The sequence below is a fragment of the Hydra vulgaris genome, chromosome 08 (genome assembly GCF_038396675.1).
Source record: "Hydra vulgaris chromosome 08, alternate assembly HydraT2T_AEP".
Lineage (NCBI taxonomy): Eukaryota > Metazoa > Cnidaria > Hydrozoa > Anthoathecata > Hydridae > Hydra > Hydra vulgaris.
In genome coordinates, this window is record NC_088927.1 from 30,300,001 (window position 1) to 30,325,204 (window position 25,204).

The window sequence follows — 25,204 nt, forward strand, 5'->3', positions numbered from 1 at the left end:
AAATGTTAAAATTGCAGCTCAAACGCTAAGTGGTTCAGTTGCTGATGCTATAGAGTTTTTGATGGTTTCAGGTCATCAAACTTTTAGCAATGCCCAAGGCACAATTAATTTTATTAGAACTTTAGACAAATTATTCGACTTGTTAAACTCTAAAAACTTTTTTGAAAAAAGGATCTAAGAAACCATTGTTTTTGAATGAAGCTCCAAAATGGGTTAAAACCATAGAAAAATCTGTAAATTACCTAGTTAACTTATCAGACCTATCTAAAATTCCTTTAATTAAACACAGAAGAAAGACATTTGTTCTTGGTTTTATTGTAGCAGCCACAAGTGTTAGAGATTTATCCCTTAACCTTTTATCTAGACATGGGAATCCTTTTAAATTTATTTTAACATGTAAAATGTCACAAGATCACGTTGAATTATTATTTGCTTGTATTCGCGGCAAAAATGGTTTCAATAACAATCCAGATGCACGCCAGTTAAAATCTGCTTTGAAAAGAATTTTGTTAAGAAACTCTATCATAGGATCAAAATTTAGCAACTGCCTTACTTTTGATCAAAGATCTTCTGGTTCAATCTTTATTAAAGTTTTAAATTATTTATTAAAGTTTTGATTTAATTATTAATTATTAAAATTATTAAAAATTATTATAAACTATTAAAGTGGAGTAAAAGGAGATCTCCTCTTGTTGAACAAAATACAATATCTAGTGAGGATTCTAACTATTTTGAAGACCTTGCTGGTTGTCTTTCATCAGTCTCTACTTCATTTTATAAAGAAGCAATACTTGGATATATTGCAGGGTTCATTGTTAGAAAACTTTATAGTAAAATTACATGTCTGACTTGTGCCAATAGTTTAATTTCTCAGAAGACTTTGTCCACTGATCATGATTATTCTTTATTATGCAGTTCATCATGAAAAAGTTTTATAACTTTTAAAAATCGAGGTGGTTTAATCTTTCCATCCTGTAGTGTTTTAAAGATTGTTGAAAAATGTGAGCATGTTTTTAAAGTTTTGGTGTGTGGGACAGACCCTCATAATTTAAAAATATCTTCTAGGAAAAATCTTAAAACCGTTCTTGTTCACTTCATAAATCAAAAAGTTGCAAATGATTCGCTGTTTACTGAACTAAATATGCATGATTTAGAACATGAGATTTTGACTGAAGACATGCATTCTTCACAGCTTTTAAAAAAAATTATAGAGAAATATTTAACATTGCGTCTTTACTCATATGGTCAGTTGTACACTAGAAATGAATTGCATAAAGGAAAGATTGGATTACGCCAACAGTCCAATAAGCTTGTTTTGTTCAAAGGTTTATAAAAAATAACAATATTAATATTTAATATTATTTGTATGCTATTTATGCCAAAAAAGAAAATTACTTCTTTAAAAAAAATATGATTACTGAAAATTTCTTAACTGTAACTGTAAGCTGTAAGTTGCATTTTTTAACTAATTAAAATTTTTTAACTAAAAACCTACATTAAAATTATATACCTATTTATATCAGCAACACTTTTGATTTCTTTCATAATGGAGTACTTTTATAACAATAACTCAAAGGTTTCCAACAGGTTACTTTTAAGTTACAGTTGTAAAAGACTAAAACATATTTTTTGCCAACATATATCTGTATTTGCCAAGTAAAAATGTAATATCTTTGTATTATATAATAACTTCTAACTTTCTTTATCTTCTAACGCTTTTAAATAGCTGTTTTTAAATAACAGTTTATAAATAAATATGTTTAATATTAATATGTCTAATGTTTAAAGTTAACATCGCCAGAAATTTTTCTTCTTAGCTGCAGCTACCGGCTTTACAAACTTGCTTCACATTTTCTTTCGGAATTTATGTGAAGTTAGACATCTAGTTAATATATATCATTGGATCAACCTGTTTATTTGGAAATACGGTCATTAGATTTGAGAAATGATTTAGAAGATAAGTTCTTCACAAATAGCTTTGTCTTATCTTTGGAGAAGTAATAAGATCAGATCTATCTATAAGGGATGGAATGTTAGACTTTCTACTACTAACATACTACTGACATTGTTAAAGATTTTCCAAAAGTCAAATTTACATGAAAAAAAGTGTGATTAGTGTTGACAGAATATCAAAGGAATACATTTTCTTTACATTTAAAATGGTGCTGTTAAATAACACTGCATTTTTTATTTGAAGAACATAATACAGCATATTCAACATTTGTAGAAACAGGAAACCACCATTGTTATATATTATAATCATTAATTACTTTATAGATGAGAAGGGTGTCATTAGACAATCTTTATGCAAATGGATATTTTTTAACATATTACTCCATAATAATTACTGAATTGTATTCTATTAGCAAACATTTAAAAATTACCAAGCTTACCATTAATAGAAACTAAAAAAAAAACATATTATAACTTCTTAAGTTGCTAATTTCGTATATTGAGTCATCAAAAATGAACTTTATAGATTTGTGAGTAATTTTTAAGGTAGCCATCATGGATAAAATTTGACATCAAAAAGTTTATTGTCAATATTTTAGTCTAGAGTTGTTTATAATGAAATTCAAGAGTTGTATGTAATAAAAAAATAAACAAGAAAGTTTATCAAAAAGAGTTATTAAAAATCAAATATTTGGTATGTTTGTTTTGTGCCAAGTTAAATTGAGATTTTAGGAGTCTTTTTTTTTTAGATATAAATTATTTTTTTAAGTATATAAAATATTGGTAATAAATTAAACTTAATAAATGATTAAATAGTGTTAGCTGTTGTGGTTGCTGGTTTTCTTTTTAGAACATAGACCTTTTCTTCATATAAAAATAATTAAAAACAAATGTTCTTTGACATGGAAACCAATCAAATTTAAAGTTACTTTATAATTATACTTATTTCTTTTTATAAAAGAAAAAGAAGGTAAAAGTAGTGTTAAAAAAAGAGGTCAATAAAAGAACATAAAAGCAAAGACATAACGAGAAGAAAAAATTTCAAAGCACTGATGTACTAATGAAGATAGTATAAAAAGCAGCAGATGTTTATTTTGCAATGGATTTGATTTGGTTCTTGGAAAGGTCAGCACTAACAGAAAATCAAAAATGACATAAAGTGAGACATAAAGTAAGCATAGCCGTTACCGCAATTTGATAATTAGATAAGAAATTGGGGGTGCTTAATTACAAATGCGATATATAATTAGGTAATTGTGATCTAAATTGCACTAAACTTGTATGGAAAAGTTTAGTGCGATTTAATGCGATTTTTTATCGCTTTTTATTGCATAATCAAAAAATAGTCGCTTTTCTTCTAACCGCTAATGCAGTAATGCCAGTGCTTAACATAAAGTAGTATATAAATAAAGTAGTATATAAATAAAGTAGTCATAAATAAAGCTACTTTAGTAGTAAGATTTTTTGGAAGATTGATTAAGAAACAAAGTGAGACCTGGGATAAAGCAAGACCTGGGATAAATTGTTATGGTATCCCCTAAAATAATGCTGTAAATATGTAAATATGCTTAAATGCTGTTATTAGAGAGGAAAGATTAAATTATTTTAAAAACCTTTTTTTGATACATAATATGAAGAGAGCTTATGGAAAATACCAGTTTAATGGATTACTAATAGTTACTTTATAATGCATATATAATTACATTAAAGTTATTATTTTAATAGAAACATTATTTTAATTAGAGGGATTTGAGTGGTTATCAGAATTTTCAAAATAGGAATGACATATAGTTTACATCAGTTTACATCAGCAAGTATTTTAGAGAGTAAAAAAGAAAGTTCTGGCAAAATTTTTTGCAAGACTATTTCTCACCACAGTTTCATCAAGACTTATGCTATTGTGTGAGTATTGATATTTTAAATTGTTTTACTTTTACAAACTTGTCAGTTGTTTATTTCAGGTTTGATTTTTTATTCAAAGATATTATGATATTTATTTTTCAACAAATTAGTTTTTAATAATAATATCCCTTGACAGGATTGCCAGATCAGAGAAATCTGGGAAAACACAGAAAAATCAGGGAATTCAGATATTTGCGAAAAATCTAAAAATAATCAAGGAAATAGGTTAACTTTTGGAATAATTAGTGAGAAATCAGAAAAAATGGTTCCTCATCAAAATTACATGACAAAAGTTGTATATCATACGGATTATATAAAATTTATTTATACGCAGATAGTTTTGAACTTCTTTGAACTATATGAACTTCTCTTGATACCTTAAATGTGTATTGTAGTAATGTTTATATTTTTGCAATTGAAGAGTATAGTTTTTCTTATTTTGATTTTTGTGCAATTTTAAATTACAAAAACAGGATCAAAGAATTATTAGGAAAAAATCTTGGAAATCCATTTTAAAATATTGGCAGAAACCCTGCTGCATCCTTTTTATGAAAGCAAATAAGTAAAACACATATATTGATGTGTTCTGTCCAACAACTTTGTGTTGAACAGAACTACTTTTACTTGTAAATTTTGTTGTTTGATAAATAATGTCTTTTGTTCATCCTTCTTTTTTGAAATGAATAATAGTTTTCATCTGCTAAAAGTAGCTGATGATGAAAATGCTAAGTTTTCTAGTTTATATGCAGACTGTTATAACAAATTTACAAAATGTTTTCGAAAAGTCTAACAACTAAAATTCTTTTTTTTTGTAAAAATTAAACTGTAAATGAGCATTATCTACTCAAATTTGTAATTCTCACATAAAAAGTTTTCATTTGCAGTTTTCTTATAAAACTTTTATTTCAAAAAGTGTTACACAATCTAGTAATACATAAAATAACATAAAAAGCAAGTTGCTTGATATAAAAAATGCACACAAAAATTCCTCAAAAGTATTTCAACCTGGCTTCTCAAAGAGATCCCAAACGAGGCAAATTGTGTTCTTATTCAAAAGAATGATTAAAAAAAAATTTTTTAGGATAAATTTTTTTGATTAAAACAAAAGAATAAACGTTTTGTTATAGGCCAAAAAGTCAGCATAACATACGCCGCAATCTACAGACTTGATAGTTTATTAAAGCGCGATTTGTTCCTAAGAGTTTCAGTACATGATGTCATTGATTTTTTTTTGTTTACGTAAGAGATCGATTATGTAAACAAACAAAAAGTCAATGACGCCATGTACTAAAACTCTTACGAATAAAATGCATTTGAATAAATTATCAAGTCTGTAGATTGCAGCATATATTATACTGACTTTTAGGCCTTCAACAAAACAAAGAAGGCAAGCTTCAACTAAAATAAAAAAGTTAGTTTTTCTTGGTTTGCATTTATTCTTTTGTTTTAATCAAAAAAATTTAGCCCAAACATTTTTTTAAATCGTTTTTTTTAATAGGGTCATTCCATGCCAAGTGGTGCAAATTTTACATATATATGTTAAAAGCATGTTTTGAAAATTTTAGATCAATATCTAATGTGGTTCTTGAGAAAACGCTATTTAAGTAGTGGGCTATTTTGCATAAAATTTCACTCTACAAGAAAAAAGGGTTTTTTCATCATTTTTAACAGCCGATAACTTTTGAACAAGTTAGTTTTATACTTCAATTATTATAAGATAGCAAGTGTGCTGTGGATACTTTGAAAAAAGAAAAAAATATTATTTCTGGCATCTTAACTTTTTCCATAATGGCGGGCTAAAGTTGATTTTTTTGTTTTAAGAATAAGTTTTTTTGTGATTTTAAAGACCTTAATCTTAAAAACTAGTTACAAAGTTAATACAAATCAAATTGCCTGCTGATCTACATGTGGTGGATAAACATTTTTAAAAAAATCAGTTGATTAAAGAGCTGCATTCAAAAGTTATAGGTCTCCAAAATGAGTCAGATCGAGATTTTCGTAAAATTGATCTGTGATGCAAAGCATCTGTTACCTAAGATGGCACTTTTTTTTTTTTATAAAATTTTTTATACGCATCAATTAAAGACTGTTAATTAATAAAAACCAAAAAAATTAATGGGCGCTTATTTATAACCCTCAAAAGGTAGTCTCTAAAAGTCAGGTAAATTTTCCATAAAAAATTATTACTTTTTAAAAGTTTAGTTATTGTTTCATTTAATTCTATATTACTAGTATGTCAATCTAAAAAGTACTAATAAAACCAAATAAATTGTTGTATTTTAGAACTAATTAATAATAAGTAATATGCCTGAGCTTTCTACTTGCTGTATTGGTAAAGCATTAAATGAACAGTGCTATCTATCTAATAAAAGTAAACGCTACCAAGAACTGTCTAAACTAAACCAAGAGCTTATTTCTTTGAGAAGCAAAATAAATCCCATAGATTTTCTTTGTAGCTATCACGAGAAAGTTTACTTGTCGAGGTATGAGAATGAACATCGCAGGTATTGTTGTAATCCGTTGAACAAGCACGCAAAAAATGTGAAAAGTAAGTTTCAATATTTAATATCTTAATTTAATAAAAATACCTTAATAACACTAAATAAATAAAAAAAAAATATTTAATAATTATTTCCGTTATTTTTTAGATTCTCTTAGAGTTATCAGTCTTTCATATGCCAAAGATTTTGGTTTAATACCTGGTCAAAAAATTTGCACTAGTTGCAGAAAAATTCTGAATTGCAAACATAATACAAAAGAAAATGAACTCCAAGAAAAAGAAATCTATGTTGACAACCATACATTAAAAGAAGATCTTAATTCAAGTATTGCAAGTTTTGGATGCTCACCTCTAAAACTTGTTTCAAAAAAAGATAGAGTTGCATATGGAAAGCGTAAAATTGATAGCGTAAGAGCTCATACACAAAAGGCTGTTGCCAATGTGCTAGGTTTAGAAATAGCTGCACTTTGTGGAATTGAATCACCCTCAAAAAAATGTTTGAAAAAAACAAACACAGATTTAGACAATATTATGACTCAAATTAAGTCAAAATTTGAAAAAACATTGTCAAATTCTGAAAAAATCACACTTCTTACACTCACTCCAGACAGTTGGTCAATAGAGAAAACTCAGAAGTTTTTTTTTACTTCAAAAAGATCTGTAGTACAAGCCAGAAAATTAAGTAAAAAAAGTGGAATACTATTAAAACCTTCTCCAAAATCAGGTAGAAAACTAAGCGAAGATGTAATTACAGAGGTTGTTCATTTCTACGAATGCGATGAATGTTCAAGGGTTTGTCCAGGAAAAAAAGAGTTTGTTTCAGTTAAAGTAGATAGTAAAAAGCAACATATCCAAAAGCGCCTTCTACTAGTCAATATGAAAGAGCTACATATTGAGTTTAAAAAGAAATATAATTATCTTAAAGTTGGATTTTCAAAATTTTGTGAGCTAAGGCCCAAGTGGTGCATTCCTGTGGGTGGTGCTTCTGGTCTGCATGCAGTTTGTGTTTGTTAGTACCATCAAAATGTAAAGCTCCTTGTACAGAAAATTCCTGGAATTTCTGATTACAAAATCTTATTAAAATTAATGGTTTGTAGCATTGAAAATAGAGATTGTATGCTGCATAGCTGCGATAAATGTCCTGCTAAAAAGGTTTTGTTAGACTACATTGACACTTTATTTACAGAAAAAGAAATTAGTGAAGTTAACTTTTATCAATGGCAAACATCAAATTACCAATGTACTTTAGTACCAGCAACTCTACCTTTAGATGAATTTATTGAAATGGTTTATGAACAGTTAGATAGTTTACAAGTGCATCATTTTATATCAAAAAGTCAAGCCACCTACTACCAACATTTGAAAACTAATTTAAAAGAAAATCAAGCTTTGGTTCTTCTTGACTTTGCAGAAAACTATAGTTTTCTAATACAGGATGCAGTACAAGGTTTTCACTGGAATAACAGCCAAGCAACTGTGCACCCTTTTGTTGCGTTTTTTATAAAAGATGGAAAACTTGATAGTCAAAGTTATTGTGTTATATCAGATCATCTGAAACATGGAACAGATGCTGTTCATTGCTTTATCGGTAATGTTATTGATAAACTTAAACAATTACAAACATTTGAACACATTATCTATTTTAGTGATGGAGCTGCATCACAATATAAAAATTACAAAAATCTTATCAACTTATGCTACCATAAACATGATTTTGACATGACTGCAGAGTGGCACTTTTTTGCAACATCGCATGGTAAAAGCCCTTGTGATGGTGTTGGTGGAACAGTGAAACGTCTTGTTGCACGAGCCAGTCTACAATCACTAAACGATCCTATTGACACACCAAGCAAAATGTACAGCTGGTGTGTTCAACACGTCAAAGGAATATCTTTTTTTTTTGTTGACAAAGTTTCAATAGAAACACATACTACAAACTTCAATTTGGAAGAGAGATATCGTTCTTGTTCGACAATACCTGGGACACGAAACCACCACAGTTTTATCCCAATGTCACTTACCTCAATAAAAATAAGAAGAGTCTCATTTGATATTATTTGCACTAATGTGGATTTTTCTACTTGCAGAATTTATATTAATAAAATTTCCAGTTACTCACCAGGAGAATATGTGGCCTGCATTTACGATGCTCAATGGTATTTAGGAAATATTCTTAGTATTTCAGAAGAGCATCAAGATCTTGAAATGAAATTCATGAAAATCATGAAAAAGTCTTTATGTAACAAGTTTACGTGGCCATGCAGAGATGATCTTTGTTGGGTACCTCTAATGCATATTTTATGCAAAGTGCAATCTCTTAAAGTCCAGTCAAACAGTGGAAGATTTTATAGTATTGACTTAAAAGAAATCAATGAGATTATTTTATTATTTGAGAAATTTAACTTTTTGTAAATTTTATTATTTTTGTTTATTTTCTTAAAAACATTTTGTTTGTTTTTCATTAAAAAAATTATTGTATTATAAAGAGGGGAGGGGACTTTATCTATTGGGATTTAAAAGTTCTTTATCTAAAGGGATTAAAAGGCTTTAAGCATTGATATTTTTTAATTGATATTTCATAATAAATAACATTATATAATTCAATGCATTTATTTATTATGTCAATTTCAGAATTTTATGGAAAATTTACCTGACTTTTAGAGACTACCTTTTGAGGGTTATAAATAAGCGCCCATTAATTTTTTTGGTTTTTATTAATTAACAGTCTTTAATTGATGCGTATAAAAAATTTTATAAAAAAAAAAAAGTGCCATCTTAGGTAACAGATGCTTTGCATCACAGATCAATTTTACGAAAATCTCGATCTGACTCATTTTGGAGACCTATAACTTTTGAATGCAGCTCTTTAATCAACTGATTTTTTTAAAAATGTTTATCCACCACATGTAGATCAGCAGGCAATTTGATTTGTATTAACTTTGTAACTAGTTTTTAAGATTAAGGTCTTTAAAATCACAAAAAAACTTATTCTTAAAACAAAAAAATCAACTTTAGCCCGCCATTATGGAAAAAGTTAAGATGCCAGAAATAATATTTTTTTCTTTTTTCAAAGTATCCACAGCACACTTGCTATCTTATAATAATTGAAGTATAAAACTAACTTGTTCAAAAGTTATCGGCTGTTAAAAATGATGAAAAAACCCTTTTTTCTTGTAGAGTGAAATTTTATGCAAAATAGCCCACTACTTAAATAGCGTTTTCTCAAGAACCACATTAGATATTGATCTAAAATTTTCAAAACATGCTTTTAACATATATATGTACAAAATCAAAAAATTTCAATAAAATCTGAGATGGTCCATAAGGGACCTTTGCACCACTTGGCATGGAATGACCCAATATGAACACAGCATGTTTTGGAGGTTTGGGATCCCGTTAAAGTAATGTCAATATTTTTTTTAAATCTTTAAAAAAGTTTTGTTTTTAAAATGTTATAGCTATATATACTATAGTTATAGTTCAATAAAATCTAGAACAAAAATTTTTATATAATCTTATTCCTTTTTAAAAATAAAATTTAACTCCCCAAACTCCAGCCACTACAGTCAATTTTTCTTTTCTTTTTTTTGAAACTCTCTCTCAATCCCTAAACTCCAAAACATGAACCTTGTTATAAAAGACAACTGCAATGAAGACGTACAGATTGATTGTAATACTTCCAAAGAATTAGGGTGGATTTAAACCTTGAACCTCTTGATTACAAGTAAAAGATTCCACCACTGCTACCTCATTTTGACACAAAACTTTGACTCTTAAATAAATTTTTTTTAATATTTAAATAATTTAGAATTAAGTTATATTATGTTAGTAATATTGTCTATGTTTTACAATTACTTTTATATATACATTTTAAAAATAAAATTTTGATGAATTCTTATCAAATCTTATTCAACATTTTGATAAAATAAATTATTTTGTTAGATTTGTTCAAGGTTTTGGTTCTGATAAATGCTATCGGTTTCATGATTGGAATCATATTGATTCATTTTGTTACTTCAGTCATAATCTGGTTACTATTCCTCCTCCTTGCTGGACAAATGCAGCTCACATTCATGGTGTGAAATCACTAGGAACATTTATTACCGAATGGCAGGACGGAGCAAGAGCCTGTACAAGTATTTTTTCAGATATCAGCTCAGTGAAGCGTTTTGCAAAAGTTTTGGTGGAAATAGCTTGTTACTATAATTTTGATGGCTGGTTAATTAATATTGAAAATGATATAATAGTAAGTAATTTAAATCTATTTTAACGTTAATTAATTTTTTTTTTTTGTTGAATTAATGTTAAACATATTTTTTTTTAATTTTTTTTCTTATTGGGATCGCAAAATGTAGAGGCATGTTGTGTTCATATCTTAGAAAATAAGTTTAGTGTTAATTAAACTTACTCAAACAAATTAGTCATCGAAATATTAACAAGAAAACCTTTCAGCTTTTTTGTAACTTTGCTATCTTGTTTTCATTTCTCGGCCTTATTTTGATTCTTCTTGGTTTTTTTCTATGAAACTAAAATATAATTTTTGACAAAATAAAAAATCTAAACTTTAATCTGGCTTTTCTTAAATAACTACTTTTTTTTACTAATAAATTTACTTTCATATTTTATTATTGCCACAAATATTATGTTTGGTTTTTAGATTTTATTAGAGCGACTTGTTTTTAGAACTTTGACATTCACTTCTCTTTGTTAAACTACTGGAGTATTATTAAACCATTTTATAGTTAAAAAAAAATTCTAACAATAATAGCAAATTAACTGAATCTATCAATAGTTGCTAGTTATCATTGAAGTTTTTTAAAAAAAAAAAGTTATTTTATATTTAACATTTAAAAAAAGGGAAAACCCAAGCGTTAAAATATAATTTAACATTAACAACGATACTTGTTTTTATTGACATCAAAGATAAAAGCTTTAATCAGACTAGATTCATTTTGAAAAAAAATCAACAAGATGGAAATTTCTTATGTAAAAAACAATAAGTTGTTAAAAATGAAAAAGTTTTTTGTAAATATCTCAATAAATAAATTGTTTTGGTGAGTTTAATAAACTCTAAACTTGCTGCAGCTGTTACACAGGAAATGACATTTTGTTAGAAATAAAATTTTCTTAAAGTTCATTCAGACGGTTCAAAATAAAAAGACAACAAGGTAAAAAAATGTTGTCCAATATTAACTGATCAAAAGAAAATAGGAATTGCACAGTTGTTGTTGTTACTGAGAATGGCCTGAATAAGATGTTGGCTATTCCAAATATGGATTGAGGAATAAGTAAAGTTCAAGCAAATCATGTATTAAAGTTATTGAGAATGTGTATTAAAGTTAGAAATCTGCGTTCACAGATTGAACATTTATAAATTGTCAAGATCCAAAATCAAAGAGCTTGCAACATGAAATACTTTTCTATTTGCCCCATGCTCTTAAAGCAAAGCAGCCAAAGAATGATTATGGGGAATTTTTATATTTATCATTTTTAGTTGGGATGCAAAGGCAGCAAGAAATTTTAGGCTCCCAGTCCTACACATCATGCAAGTTGGGTGGTAAAGCCCATATATGCACTGTAAATTTTACTTATTAATTCAATTCTTTTTAGTTCAATTTGACTACTTGTGAATCTAAGAATATTACAGATTTTTGTCAAGTCTGAAAAGTTATTCAAAACAAGACTGTAGCTAGTAAGTTACATGAAGCATTTTAATGGCACAACTGGTTTTTTCAGCATGGTTTTCATGGCCATTCTGGTTTACAAGTCTCTTTTAAATGATATTGTGTTATCAATCAAAGAAAAGATACATTGAAAAGCATTATCTGAACAGCTAATATTCAAGTATCTGATGATAGAAAGGATGATATCATTTTTGATGTCCTCATGGAAAAATGCAAAGAAAAGTCTCACATATTCTTTAAGAAACCACTAGGATAGTGGACAACTGATCCAATTTCTAAACAAGTTTGTAAATGTGTTCTACAGTTACTAATACAGTTAATGTAGCTAAAAAAGGAATCTGTCTTATGAATTACAATTTAAGTTTAACCTAATGTTTAAAAAAAAAAGTAATAAATATATTATTTAAAGTTTTTAATTTAAGTGACTCTATAAAAGTTTATATATTTTTATGTATCTTTTGTAACAATCCTCTTCAAATGTTTGAAAGAATTAAAGTTTTATTGTGATATCAAAAAAGTCTTTATTTTTAAAATGTTTTTTATGCATTATGTAAAAATCTAATTGTGCATAAATTATATTAAAATTTGATTATATAAATAAAGACAGAGGATTATCATGCATAGCACATGCACAATTAATAAATTATTTCTTTGTTTCTAAGTTATTGTTATGTTATTACGTTTTATATTGATGCAATCTTTAAATAATAGGCAATTATGTAAATTTAAGATTCTTAATTCAATCAATATAGAACAAAGGAATATCAAAGTTGTTTTTATCCTTCTAAGTATTTCAAATACTTAAAAACTTAAATAAATTATAGTATTTTTTTGTTACTTATAAAATTCTAAAGCAATGATTTTATATTGCTTTAAAAATGACTAGAAAAAAGTAAATGTTTTTAGCAGTAGTTTTTATAAATTTGAATTCTTAGTTTTATTATAATCATTATGATATCACTAGTATTAACTTGATCATTTTTAATTAATTTAGATAAATAAATATTAGCAATCAATAAAATAAATTGTTTTAAGAATAGTAGAAAATGAAAGTTTTAATAAACAAATTATATAAACTATGCATGATTATTTAAATTAATGCTCTGCAATGCAAATGAAATGGATCTTCCTGGATTATTTTCAAGAATTCCTGTATCTTTTGCTTTTTGGCTATGCTTATGTCATTTATGGATTATTCTGTCTTCGCTTGTTTACATGAAAACTGAAGGCTGTGAAGTGAAGCAAGTTGATCTAGTTGATTTATATTTGTTGAAATTTTTTTCTTCGAACAATCATAAATTGTTAAATATAACTTCACCAGGTTATAAAGAGTTTAAAGATGGTTATGAGCAAGCAATGAAACAACAAAACTATTGGCAAGTCCGCGGAAAATTCAATGACTTCTCAAAAGTTTATATCTTTGTCTTATCATCTGTAACAACCATAGGTATTAAATAACAATAATAATAACCATAGACTATTTAAAATTTGATTTTTTTTTATAAATTCTTATAAATTTTAAAGTCCAACTTTAATTATTTAGGCATGGAGAGTATGTTTCTTCAAACCTGGCAATCTCAATGCTTTTACCTTTTTTCTACTCCAGTTGGCTTCATCCTTTATTCCATAATGATATATAAATTTGGGAATAAATTTTATAATGTTCTTTACACTGCTGCTTCACATATATATTCCAAGGGCTCTCCAATTTGGACAACGGAAGAACATGTACTCTATAGAAAACTTAAAGTGATGATTATAGCAATATATTTATTTATATTCTATATGTTGCTATTAGCGTTGCTTGCTTTAACAACAAATTATAACTACATTTATGGCATGTATTGGATGCTGAATACAATGCTCACCATAAATGGGCCTTCTCTTGATTATGTTTATGAATTTTTGCATTTAGGCATTGTAGCATTTATTACAAGTGTTGTTTATTTTTTTGGTTTAGAATTTTTTTATTTGGTTTGTTTGTCCACTTTTAGTGTTTTTGGTCATGATAATCCTTTCGCTTTAATGTCAATATGCAATTGTGTCAATCATGTGGAGGAGTTAGCCATCATCGAAGAAGTAGAGAAAAAACATAATGAAGCAATTTTATATTTGAATGCAAAAATTGCAGCTGAAGCTATACAAATGGAGTGGGATAGTAGTGAACATGCTATAGATTCTGACAATTATTTTTTTCCATCTAATATTAAAAAATATACCACTAGTTCAGACATAGACAGTTCAAGTAATGAAAGTTTAAAGGAGTCAAAAAGGCCGAAAAAAAGAAAGCATACTCCAAAAAATAATCAAACTTTAAAAGAGAAAAATATTGATGAAGAAATTGTTTATTTTTATGAACCTAGATTGGATATTTCACCTGCCAGTTCTGTTGACTGGCTTGTAGTTGAAAGTGATTGAAGCCCTATGTTCTATATCATAAAAATATAAAAGTTTATTTTATAAATACTATTTTTTTATGAGTTGTAATTAAAAAAAAAAACATTAGTGCAATTTGGTTATATTTTACTGATACAATTTGGTGACTGCAAGCTATGGCCAAGCTTAAGTTGCATCCTAAGAAATGTATTACTATAAAATGCAAAAAATAAATAGTTGAACATTTTTTGGATTTTTTTGAATATCTATTCAACAATTTGAAATGAACTTTTATCTTTTTTTAAGATTTATTCAAAAAAATTATATGCAATTTAAACAGTATTTTTTGTTAGTAAAAGATATTTAAGTATATGTCAAGTGAAAAAAAGAAGTGTATTTTTATATTAGAAAAACTTTTATATTATAATTTTTTTTTTGACTGAAAACTGAATTCCAATTTTTTAAATTTTTTTGAAAAAACTTATGAGCAATTGTTTCAAATTGGGTGACAAATTTTATTTTTATATTAATTTCGCATAAATGCTATATACATATATATACATAAGACATGCTATAAAAATCATTTAGTTTTATGCCAAATTAAATGTTGATAGCATGTTTGATATATACCTATACTGTCATGATAAAGAAGTATAAAGCACTGATAAAGTGCCAAAATGTACTGATAAAATGCCAATGAAAGAGTGAGAAGCCTTTTAGGGTAAAAGCGATGCTAAAGTCAATTGAGACAACTTGATCGTGTCATAATTTACTTTAAAAAAATTGAAATTTGAAAAAGCAGCTTATAACATATATGATATATATATATTTATAACATATATGGTATAGTTGTTTCTATATTTATACAAGAGTTGTAAATTTAAAAAATGACTTAAATGCATCACAGATGAAAAAATCATATAAACACGATAGAGTTCCCACTCAGCATGCATATCATCCAATTATTTTTATGGGCATGATTTTTTTAAAAACATGATTTTTTTAAAACAATTGTGCAAAAAAATTATGAATCAGTTTTTATTTTCAGCCATTCCATAAAGGGATCCCAAACCTCCGAGACATGTGTTCATATTAAAGAGAATGATTAAAAAAAAAATGTTTGGGCTAAATTTTTTTGAATAAAACAAAAGAATAAATGCATACCAAGAAAAACTAACTTTTTTATTTTAGTCGAAGCTTGTCTTCTCCATTTTTTTGTAGGCCAAAAAGTCAGCATAATATATACGCCACAATCAAGCGAGTTTTATTTCTAAGAGTTTCAGTACATGATGTCATCGATTTTTTTGTTTGTGTAAAAGATCAATTATGTAAAATATATATATATATATAAATTATGTTAGTGTATTCTACAAATAGAGTGCTCAATATTCTTAAAGAACAGAGCAATAATAAATTAGTAAAAGCAAAACAACTTGTTGAAAAAAATTATATGAGAGTTTTTACTAATTTATATATATATATATATATATATATATATATATATATATATATATATATGTATATATATATATATATATATATATATATATATAACATATACATATATATAAATATATATATATGTATGTATGTATGTATGTATGTATGTATGTATGTATGTATGTATGTATGTATGTATGTATGTATGTATGTATGTATGTATGTATGTATGTATGTATGTATGTATGTATGTATGTATGTATGCATTAAATATTTTTATTCAAATAATATATAAGTCACAGTTATCCCACAATTATGAATCACCCACAAAAATGGATCAGTCTCACTTTCATTTGTAAATTTTGCTTATTAAATTAATTTAAATCCATTCAAAATGTTTAAATTATTAATTAATGAAAACGCACAAATAGAATGCAGTGATAATTACCGTTACCCCTCAAAAAGTTAAGAAAACCACAAAATTATTATGAGCTGTTAAAAAGTGACAGCTCAATCATCATTATTATTATTTTTCTAAGAAAACAAAATTTTTTTAATTTGGTGTTTTTTTGCTTGAATTTTTTCTTTTTTATAAATTGAATTTGTTATAAATGTTAATTAGTGGTAGAAATCAATGCTAAAAGGTATGTTTAACTAGTTTTTCAATTATCTGGCCTCAAAAATCTAATATAATGACGTAATTTTACGATAAAACTTCGATCCATTTTTGTTTTTTTTCTCATGAGAAGTAAACATTTATGGATCACTTGAAATAAACATGAAAAAATGTTGTTTTTTGGTTCTAGTAAGCAAAAAAAACCTTCAGGGAGGAGTTACACTTTGAACCAACTATCTGAAGCAGTTGTAATTGCGAAGTGGACTGAAAAAATCAGTGAAACCGCAGCACAGTTTGCAATTCCTTACTTAACTTTGCAAAATAAAGTTTTTAGTTCATCAAGATTAATAAACCTGGTCCTGAGACCGTTTTGACCACCAAAGAAAAGCAGAAAATCAATGGCACAATAATTTATCTTGCAAAAGTTGGATTTCCTGTCACGGAGACAAGATTGGCAATAATTGTTTCTAATTATACTGCTAAAATCAGACATCAATGGCACATTCCCAAAACATCTCCCTCGAAAAATTGGATTTCGTGGTATTTAGCATGACATCCAATGATTGGCAAACAAATAGCAAATTTTTTTTGGAAAAGATGGTTCGAAAATCACTTATGTTCATATTAAAAACTGGTTTGAAGAATTCTAGGAGTGTTTTTAACAGGAAGGCATCGGTATCAATGAATTTGACGACCCTTACAGAGTCGTTAACTTTGACGAACCAGGATATGAAGTTGTTCAATGAAAGTTTAAGGCTCTTTGTGCTACTGGATCAGAAAACATGTATAATATCACAAATAATTGCAAAAAGAAGGTGTATACAGGTCTTTTGGCTGCACAGCTTTGGGAAAATTGGTTCAACCAATGCTTATTTACCTTGGGCATTGAATTACGAAAGATATGGCCATGTATACACCATCAGAATGGGTTGTAGAGTTCTCCTATGAGGGCTGGCAAACCTCTAAAACATTTTATGTGTATTTGTCAAATGTCTTGACAAAAAAGACCTGTCATAATTTTTGTTGGTGGTTATAAAAGCCATGTAAACATCAAGACTGCTGAATATTGCAAGCTAAATGGTTTAATTCTCATCACTCTCCTACCGAAGGCAACCAGAATCCTTCAGCCACTAGATTGTACATTTTCTGGACCAATAAACAAATTTGGTACAAAGTTTTGGAGAGTTTTAAGAGTTTGGAGCCACAAGCAAGAGTGGGAAAACAAAAATTTGGATGACTTCTGAAATTGGTGTTGATTGTTTCAAAAGTTTATCAGTTTGTATCAAAAGTGGCTTTGAAAATGTGGTTTGTATCTAGTTACCGGGGTTGATATTTGACTGGGGCCGGGCCGGGTGTGATAAAGTATAGCCAGAGCTGAGATTGTGACCGGGGCTGCATAAACATTTATACATGCTTAAGTATATTTTTTTTATTCAAAATTCATGTTATGTTTTGTATTTATATGCATATATAAACATCATTGTGATCAACATGATCATCATGATAATTATTATTATTATTACATTATCATCATGATCATGATCATCATCATCATCATCATCATCATCATCATCATCATCATCATCATCATCATCATCATCATCATCATGATCATGATCATGATCATGATCATCATCATCATCATCATCATCATCATCATCATCATCAACAGCATAAAAGAGGAAGACTAAAACCAGATGATGATGATTATCATGATCATCATGATCATCATGATCATGAAGATGATGATCATTATCATCGTTATCATCATCATCATCATCATAATCAACTTCATCATCATCATTATCATCAGGCTTTAGCCTTTCTCTTTCATACTGTTTCTCTAATATAAACAATCTAGAGCATTTTTTTTCTCAACTAAAGCTCATTCATACAATATGTAAGGCACTCTCTTCAAGTTTTCTAACTTCTACCACTATTATTTTCTACTGAAGCTGCTACCTCTCTACATGCTGATACCTAAATTTCTTTAATCTTTTCTAACAAATGTTGTTCGATACAACCTTTTTTCTAATCTGTCTAAGATTATGCCTCCTTTTCTTGTCTTGCTAGAGTCACAACACACATTCATCTGAACATCTTCTTTTTTGGCAAATACTAAAGTTTATATAAATATGAAAGGATATTGTATGCCATCATCTAAAAAAATAAGCATATATGTTTATATCCATAATATGTTTGCATCTTTTTTTTGTTTGAAGCTTTTATTACTTCTCTTCAAATTTAAGTCAAGCCCCAATTTCAACAAGGACATCAATTTAAGCCTCGTTCTACTCCACATTTTCACCATCTTAAGCAGTTGCTTTATTAAACATTAAAAAAATTTTTCATTTTTTTTACAACAACATCTCTCTTAAGAACAAATTTTCTTTTATTATTGCAAGAAGTTAAAAATTCCTATCTAATGTTAAGCTCTGTTATTCTCATTTTACTAAATCTTGTATCTTATCTAAGATGTTAGGTTCTAGAGATGTTTGGTTAGTCTTCAACAATCTCATTAATAAAGTAAGTCTAACATTTAATCTCTAATTCATGGTTCTGATCTTTTTACTACTCCCCAGAATAAAGCAGAGTTATTTGCAGAAAAATCTTACTCTAATTTGACTCTTGAATCTAGTGGCCATACTCTTCCTGATAGTTAAACAGATTAACCCGTTGTTAAACATCAAAGTCACTCTGGCTTTCAATGCTAAAGTTAATTCTTAATTTAACACTTCTTCAGTTTGTGCTTCAGAATAGATTTCCATCAGTCTTAAAAAAGTGTTTTCCAGAAATCTCTTCAATTTTTGGTAAACTTTTAAAAAGTGCTAAATAAGTGGTTCCAATTTTTCAAAACTCTAGAAAACACTTTGATCTCTCTAACTATCCTACGATTAGTCATCACTCTTTTATTAGTTTCTTTATAAAAAGGTGTTGAGGTTATTAAAATATTTTTTTCTAAATGCAGTAGTAAAGTTATTCTTGAAGGCTTACCCTCTTCTTTATTTCAAGTAACTTTAAGGGTACCACAAAGTTCTATCTTTGGTCCTGTATTGTTTCTTATCTACAATAACGATCTTCATGAAATCTAAAGTGGCTCTATTTTACTATTTGTATCTTTGGAATAGGGTTTTTCGGTTCCGGGTACCCGGACTCGGCGAGTCTGTGGGTAAATACCCGGATCCGATACCCGGTTTAAGGCTCGGCGAGTCTCATGGTTTGAATATTTTGCCTTGTTTCGAAGGCAGCGGTGCGTCATCAAACTGGATCTTTACCTTTTTTAGAAAAATATAGTAGTAGGGTTTGTGAATCTAACTTAAAGTTGAACTTGGCCACGGCATTTTAGATGTTTTGAGAACATTTAAGTTTATGTATGTTTCCATGTATGTCCAAATACACACTAAAAGAATTAACTTCATAACTTAAATTTTTTCTAATCGAATGTTTTTATATATAAGCAAATGGTTTAAAGGGTTTGCTAATATAATATGTTTCTATATTAGCAAATGTTTTAAAAGCATTCGCTAATATAAAAACTTTTGATTAGAAAGATTGAAGTTAATAACTGAATTCTTTTAGCGCGTATTTAAAAAACTTAAAAAAAAAAAATACTTTTCATTTATTAATTATTTCTCTATTTTAGGAAAAAAGTGAAATCATAATTTTACTAGAACATTTTTTACAGCCCCATTATGCCAAAGCACTCCAAAGTGTGAGAGTATTTCACTCAATATGCTGATTTGAAAAGTGGAAAATGCAATAAGTGTTCAACGATAATATCAAACAAAGATGGAAATACTTCATCAATCTCCTAGTCTCTATAATTTGTATTTGAATCACACTATACACTTAGCTGTTTGTGATGTACTTTATAAAAAAGAAAAGTATTACCATCTTGCAAGATGAAGATGACGTTGATGGAGATAGAAATGAACATGGTCAAAATGATATTAATGATGATCAAGATGAAAATTATTACTCTGATGAGAGCGACGGTGACGTCGAAGAGAACGGACAAGTTGAATTAACAAATTTAGGCAATGTAGAAGAAAATATAAAAAGTGTTCGTATAATTGTCAAATTTTTTAAAAGTTCTTCTGTGAGAAATAAATATTTTGCAAGAAAAGATCAAAATAGTTTTAGGAAATGAACTTCAGCTGGTGTTAGACTAAGAACTCGTTGGAACTCAATGATCGAAATGATATCTAGATTTTTAAAATTATTTTATATCATTAAAGAAGCTCTGCAACATATTGGAAATGTACATTTAATAAAAGATATTAATATTGATTTATTAAATGAATTGGAATATACTCTAAAGCCTATTAAATTAACTGTTGAAGCTCTTAGCAGAGACGATGCTAATCTTGCAACAGCCCGATTAGCAATTGATTTTATGTTAAGAAAATTAAAAGAATCCAATGGTAATTTAAGTAGAGAGCAATTAATGACGATGAAAACTTGAATAAATAGCCGTAAAATCCAAGAAACAGAAGAGCTATTAGATTCTCTTGTAAATGGTACTATGCCTTCAAAGAAAATACAATTATTTACAACAGATTTACTGAAGAGATTATTTGGTGTGGATGAAAAACAGCAAAACAAACATGAACAGAAGCATTCAGCTGAAAATAAAGAAAATACTACAGAAAAAACAGTACCATTAACACTGGAGGAAAAACGACATAAAATATTAGAAAGTGCAAAATGTCCAATTATGCCAAGTTGCGGATATAAATTAGCTAATATTAAAAAAGAATTTTTATTATTTTCAAAACTAAAAAAAGAACTGTATATTTAGAAAAATTGTATCAAGCGTTAATTGTGATAAAACCAACTTCTACAAATTCCGAACAAACATTTTCTGTAGCATCCAACTTCTGTACAAGAATTCGTTCTAGATTATCGGACAATTCATTAAGTGCATAAGTTTTTTTAAAGTTTTATTTTTTAAGTAAAAATAATTGCTCTGTTTTGTATTAAACACTTGCAAGTATTTTAATTAAGTTAAGTTTATTTTTGCTAGTATATTTACAAGCATTTTATAAAATGCGATATTTTTAAAAAGGTAATGTTAAGTTTAAGATTTTAATAAAAGTATAGAAAAATATATTTACGTTAGACGTTGAACTGGCTAAAAGTTGTTTTATTTACCTTAATGCATACCAAATCCATTTTTAAAAATCAGCATGAGAACAAAAAATCATTTCATGCTATTGTTAAAATTGCAAGTTAAAAAGACGTATTGGACCCGGACCCGAACCCGGACCCGATAAATAATCTTAGACTCGACTCGGACTCGTCGGGTCTAAAAATGCCGGGTTTTCCCAAACCCTACTTTTGAATTTTGATGCAATAGATTTGACACGTCTTCCAACCTATTGCCACAAAGAAAAACAGGTTTTTGAAATTACAGGCATTTTACCCAATTTTCCTAGGAGCCTGTTTTTTGATAAATTGCAGTTGCTAAAAACAGAGTTAACCTCACAGCAATTAGAAAGTTTCAAAGAGAACCGCTAGAAAGGTTTTTGGTATGGACATATATGGATACAGCGCTTTTCAATCTAGGAAGTCTGTAAAAGACAAAAATGAAGGACTACTGTATACTTAGCCATTTGAGTTAAAAAAACCTCATATCAGGAAAGAATGTTATAAATCGACACTGTGACAAAATAAACAGCTGAAAAAATTCAAAACAGAAAGTCTTGATCCCAGAATGGACTGCTTTGTTTGGCCAGTAGAAATGCCTTATGAAAATTTTTGAAAACATAAATCTGAATATGTTTCATCTGTTACAGCGAGCGATAAGTGGTTGGAATGGTTTCAGAAAAAGGACCAAGAGAAAAAACTGAAGGAAGACAAAATATAGAGTTTAAAAGTTCTAAGAGAGCCATCAAAACTTCAATAAGAACAAGAAAACGCGCAAAAAATGAAAAATAAAATATGTGAAAAAAAGATGAAATTTCACTGTTTAACAGTTTAAAACTGAAATAACGAATTAAATATTTGTCTAAACTTTTTGATCCATAATTGTGTCTATTCAGATACATAATTGTAGTCGCTACTGTTCTATACACACTAAAAATTAAAGGTAGAAATTTTTATTTAAGGTAGGATATGTGATATACCCTTAGTAAGGTATAATTTTATACCTTATAAGGTAGAAAATTATACCTTTAAGTTAGAAAATTGTATGACAAATAATTGTTTTTAATATAATTTTCTACCTTAAAAGGTAGAAAATTATACCTTACTAAGGGTATTTCACATATCCTACCCTAAGGGAGAAATTTCTACCTTTTTTTTTTAGTGTGTAATTATGTTTTTTATATCATTTTGCATAAAGTTTTTTTTAATTTTTTTGTGTTTGGGAAATCACTTTGAAATGCTTACAAATTTAAAGTAAATATTTCAATCTACAGATATTGTTTTTACAAAATAATACATCCTTCTTAAATGTCCTTTATAAATACATTCAAACTGTAAAAAAAGCTAAAGTAGCCCATTATTGTGGGTTAACTGTACATACAATATTAGATATTTTTAATCAAATAGTATATAAGTTACATATGATATTGACTTCTTTTAGAGCTTGCTTGCTTCATGTTTTTAATTTTTTGATCAATTTATTTATTGATGAAATATATATTTTGAAGGTAGATAATGATTTTATTTATTTCCAAGTAATTAATAAAACTATATTTTTTGAGAAAAATTATAAATTAATTTTATCTTTGATAAAATGTATAAATAGTATTCAGCATTTTATTTTTTCAAATCTCATTTTTGTATTTTATTGAGCATTATGTAAATTACACATATTTTTCTTGTTCTAGCCCTCACAAGTTGAAAATCTAAAGAAATTTATTCAAATTCTTACAAAACATTTGCATGACAGAATACCAGACTCTGAAGTTATATGGTATGACAGTGTGCTTTCTACAGGTCAACTCAAATGGCAGAATAAACTGTGCTTGGAAAACAAGTTTGTTTTGTTTTTATATACTGGTTCTGACAGATTTTTTATTGGTATTTGTTATTCATATAGACACTTTTTGTTTTGCCATAGGTAGGAAAAAAAAGATTATTGTAAATCATGCTTTATTTACAGAAAGATTAATCCATATTAATCTTGTGTAATAACCAATAGTTGCACATATTGTATTGTGATAGTTATGTATTTTTTTTATGTGAATTTTTTGTGTGACTATTTTGGCAAGGCTCTTTGAAAAATGCTTAAATAAATATAAAAATAATAATAAAATTATATAATCCAAATTAGGCTTCAACTGACAAACCCTGCCTGAATATTATTTTTGAACCAATAATATAGCGGCAATTAGTTGTAACATGTGGTTCATATTTTTCACTAACATGTGGTACATATTTATTGGTAACATGTGGTACATATTCGTTGCTAACATATAGTAACAACTAATAGTTACTGAATAGTTTTAACCAACATTTATTAATACAAATGAACTGTGTTTGTTTTTTTGTTGTTTAAGGGTAACTTTCAGATATACACTTCAAATTTTTGTACCTTGAAACTGATATAAAGTTTCAAAATGTATTCTGGTTTTGAAAGTCAAAAATCACAGTTTATTCCTGGTCTTTGGTGTCCAGAACCACCTAAAATATTGAGAGAAAAATTGAGGTAAAAAATCAGAATATTTAGGGTAAAAGAATTTATCAGTTTTGAACCTGGAGATGTAAAATTATGTAAAATACTGACCAAGGACTAAAGAAATGGACTAAGGCAATATCTCTTATGCCTTTTGACCCAATTCAAGTTTACAAACTCTTTAGTTTTCCTCATATTAAGGAGTTTTTACATAATTCGAAAAGTCAAAATTTTAAAGTACCAAACATTAATGAAATTTAAAATCTGTTGATGAATATAAAGTAAGTTAAGAAAATTTTATTTGTAAAACTTTTTTTTTGTGTAATACTATATTAGCAGAGTGTTAGCTAGCCTGATGGCACCGCATATATCGTAGAAATCCCAATATGTTTAAAATTCCCAAAATTCAATGAACTTTTTTTTTTTTTTGTGGAAGTAATAAGACAATATCAATTAAATCTACCAATATTTAGTAAATTATTAACAATAAATATTCTCGATTCACAAAAAAAACGGTAAAAAATATATTCTTGGCTAACACTCTGATTAGGTGTCTAAACTCCAATCATTATGATTTCACGTAAGTTTGCTTATGTCTGAGAGTGACAATTTAGAGTGAATCATACAACCAACAATTTTCAATTTGTTTACCTCAGTTTTGACTCTATGATTTCTTTTTTCCATTTCTTAAATTAAGAATAGTTTGGATCTTCTAGTGTTCTTTAACTCTTGCAGTTGTACAGACTTTCTTATTTGTCAGCTGCAAAAACCTGCATAATGTTCTAATTCATGTTCATTTCTAAATAAAAAAATTCATGTTCATTTCTAAAAGATTGAAAATGTAAGTCTTGTTGTAGCAGCAATTTTTATTTGGAATTGGGTTTTCCAAAGACAGTGCTATGATGCTTGTTTAAAATATTCATTCTGTCACTAAGTTTCTCTGCCAGAACTGAACTGGCAGAGAAACTTAGTGAAACTGTCAGAACAGAACTGCACCCAATCAATAAAAATAAAATAGTTTGCTTTCTGGATCAAGGTACAACAAACATAATTCATTGAGTTCTTTTTATAGTCTTCCCTTTGTTTCTCTACAGAATATTTAGCAGCTG

General features: G+C 27.7%; 3 protein-coding genes across 4 annotated transcripts in view; all 3 read left to right on the plus strand.

Moving 5' to 3' along the window:
• Positions 1–25,204, plus strand: part of LOC100206857 (cytosolic endo-beta-N-acetylglucosaminidase) — an 80,294-nt gene that overhangs the window by 15,862 nt on the left and 39,228 nt on the right. For both annotated transcript variants that reach the window (XR_010640043.1, XM_065803391.1), the window contains exons 3-4: positions 10,298–10,601; positions 23,308–23,456. Coding sequence is in view for 1 of the 2 variants with exons in the window: in XM_065803391.1 (XP_065659463.1) it covers positions 10,298–10,601; positions 23,308–23,456 (453 nt within the window). In the remaining variant the exon portion in view is untranslated. The remainder of the gene's footprint in view (positions 1–10,297; positions 10,602–23,307; positions 23,457–25,204) is intronic.
• On the plus strand, positions 6,123–7,369 carry LOC136083745 (uncharacterized). The gene is made up of 2 exons (XM_065803393.1): positions 6,123–6,403; positions 6,504–7,369. Exons 1-2 carry the CDS (start codon positions 6,160–6,162, stop codon positions 7,367–7,369), a joined length of 1,110 nt encoding a protein of 369 aa, XP_065659465.1. The 5' UTR covers positions 6,123–6,159.
• LOC101235034 (uncharacterized) lies at positions 13,031–14,842 on the plus strand. The gene is made up of 2 exons (XM_065803392.1): positions 13,031–13,486; positions 13,583–14,842. The coding sequence occupies exons 1-2, from the start codon at positions 13,138–13,140 to the stop codon at positions 14,455–14,457; spliced, it is 1,224 nt and encodes a 407-aa protein (XP_065659464.1). The 5' UTR covers positions 13,031–13,137; the 3' UTR covers positions 14,458–14,842.

What these genes read in the sequence shown, in the direction of transcription:
- LOC136083745 (XM_065803393.1), top strand. Translation starts at nt 6,160, where the DNA reads ATGCCTGAGCTTTCTACTTGCTGTATTGGTAAAGCATTAAATGAACAG. An exon ending in GCACGCAAAAAATGTGAAAA is followed by an intron (nt 6,404 to 6,503) that starts GTAAGTTTCAAT and finishes GTTATTTTTTAG; the next exon opens with ATTCTCTTAGAGTTATCAGT.
- LOC101235034 (XM_065803392.1), top strand. Translation starts at nt 13,138, where the DNA reads ATGCTCTGCAATGCAAATGAAATGGATCTTCCTGGATTATTTTCAAGA. An exon ending in ATCATCTGTAACAACCATAG is followed by an intron (nt 13,487 to 13,582) that starts GTATTAAATAAC and finishes TTAATTATTTAG; the next exon opens with GCATGGAGAGTATGTTTCTT.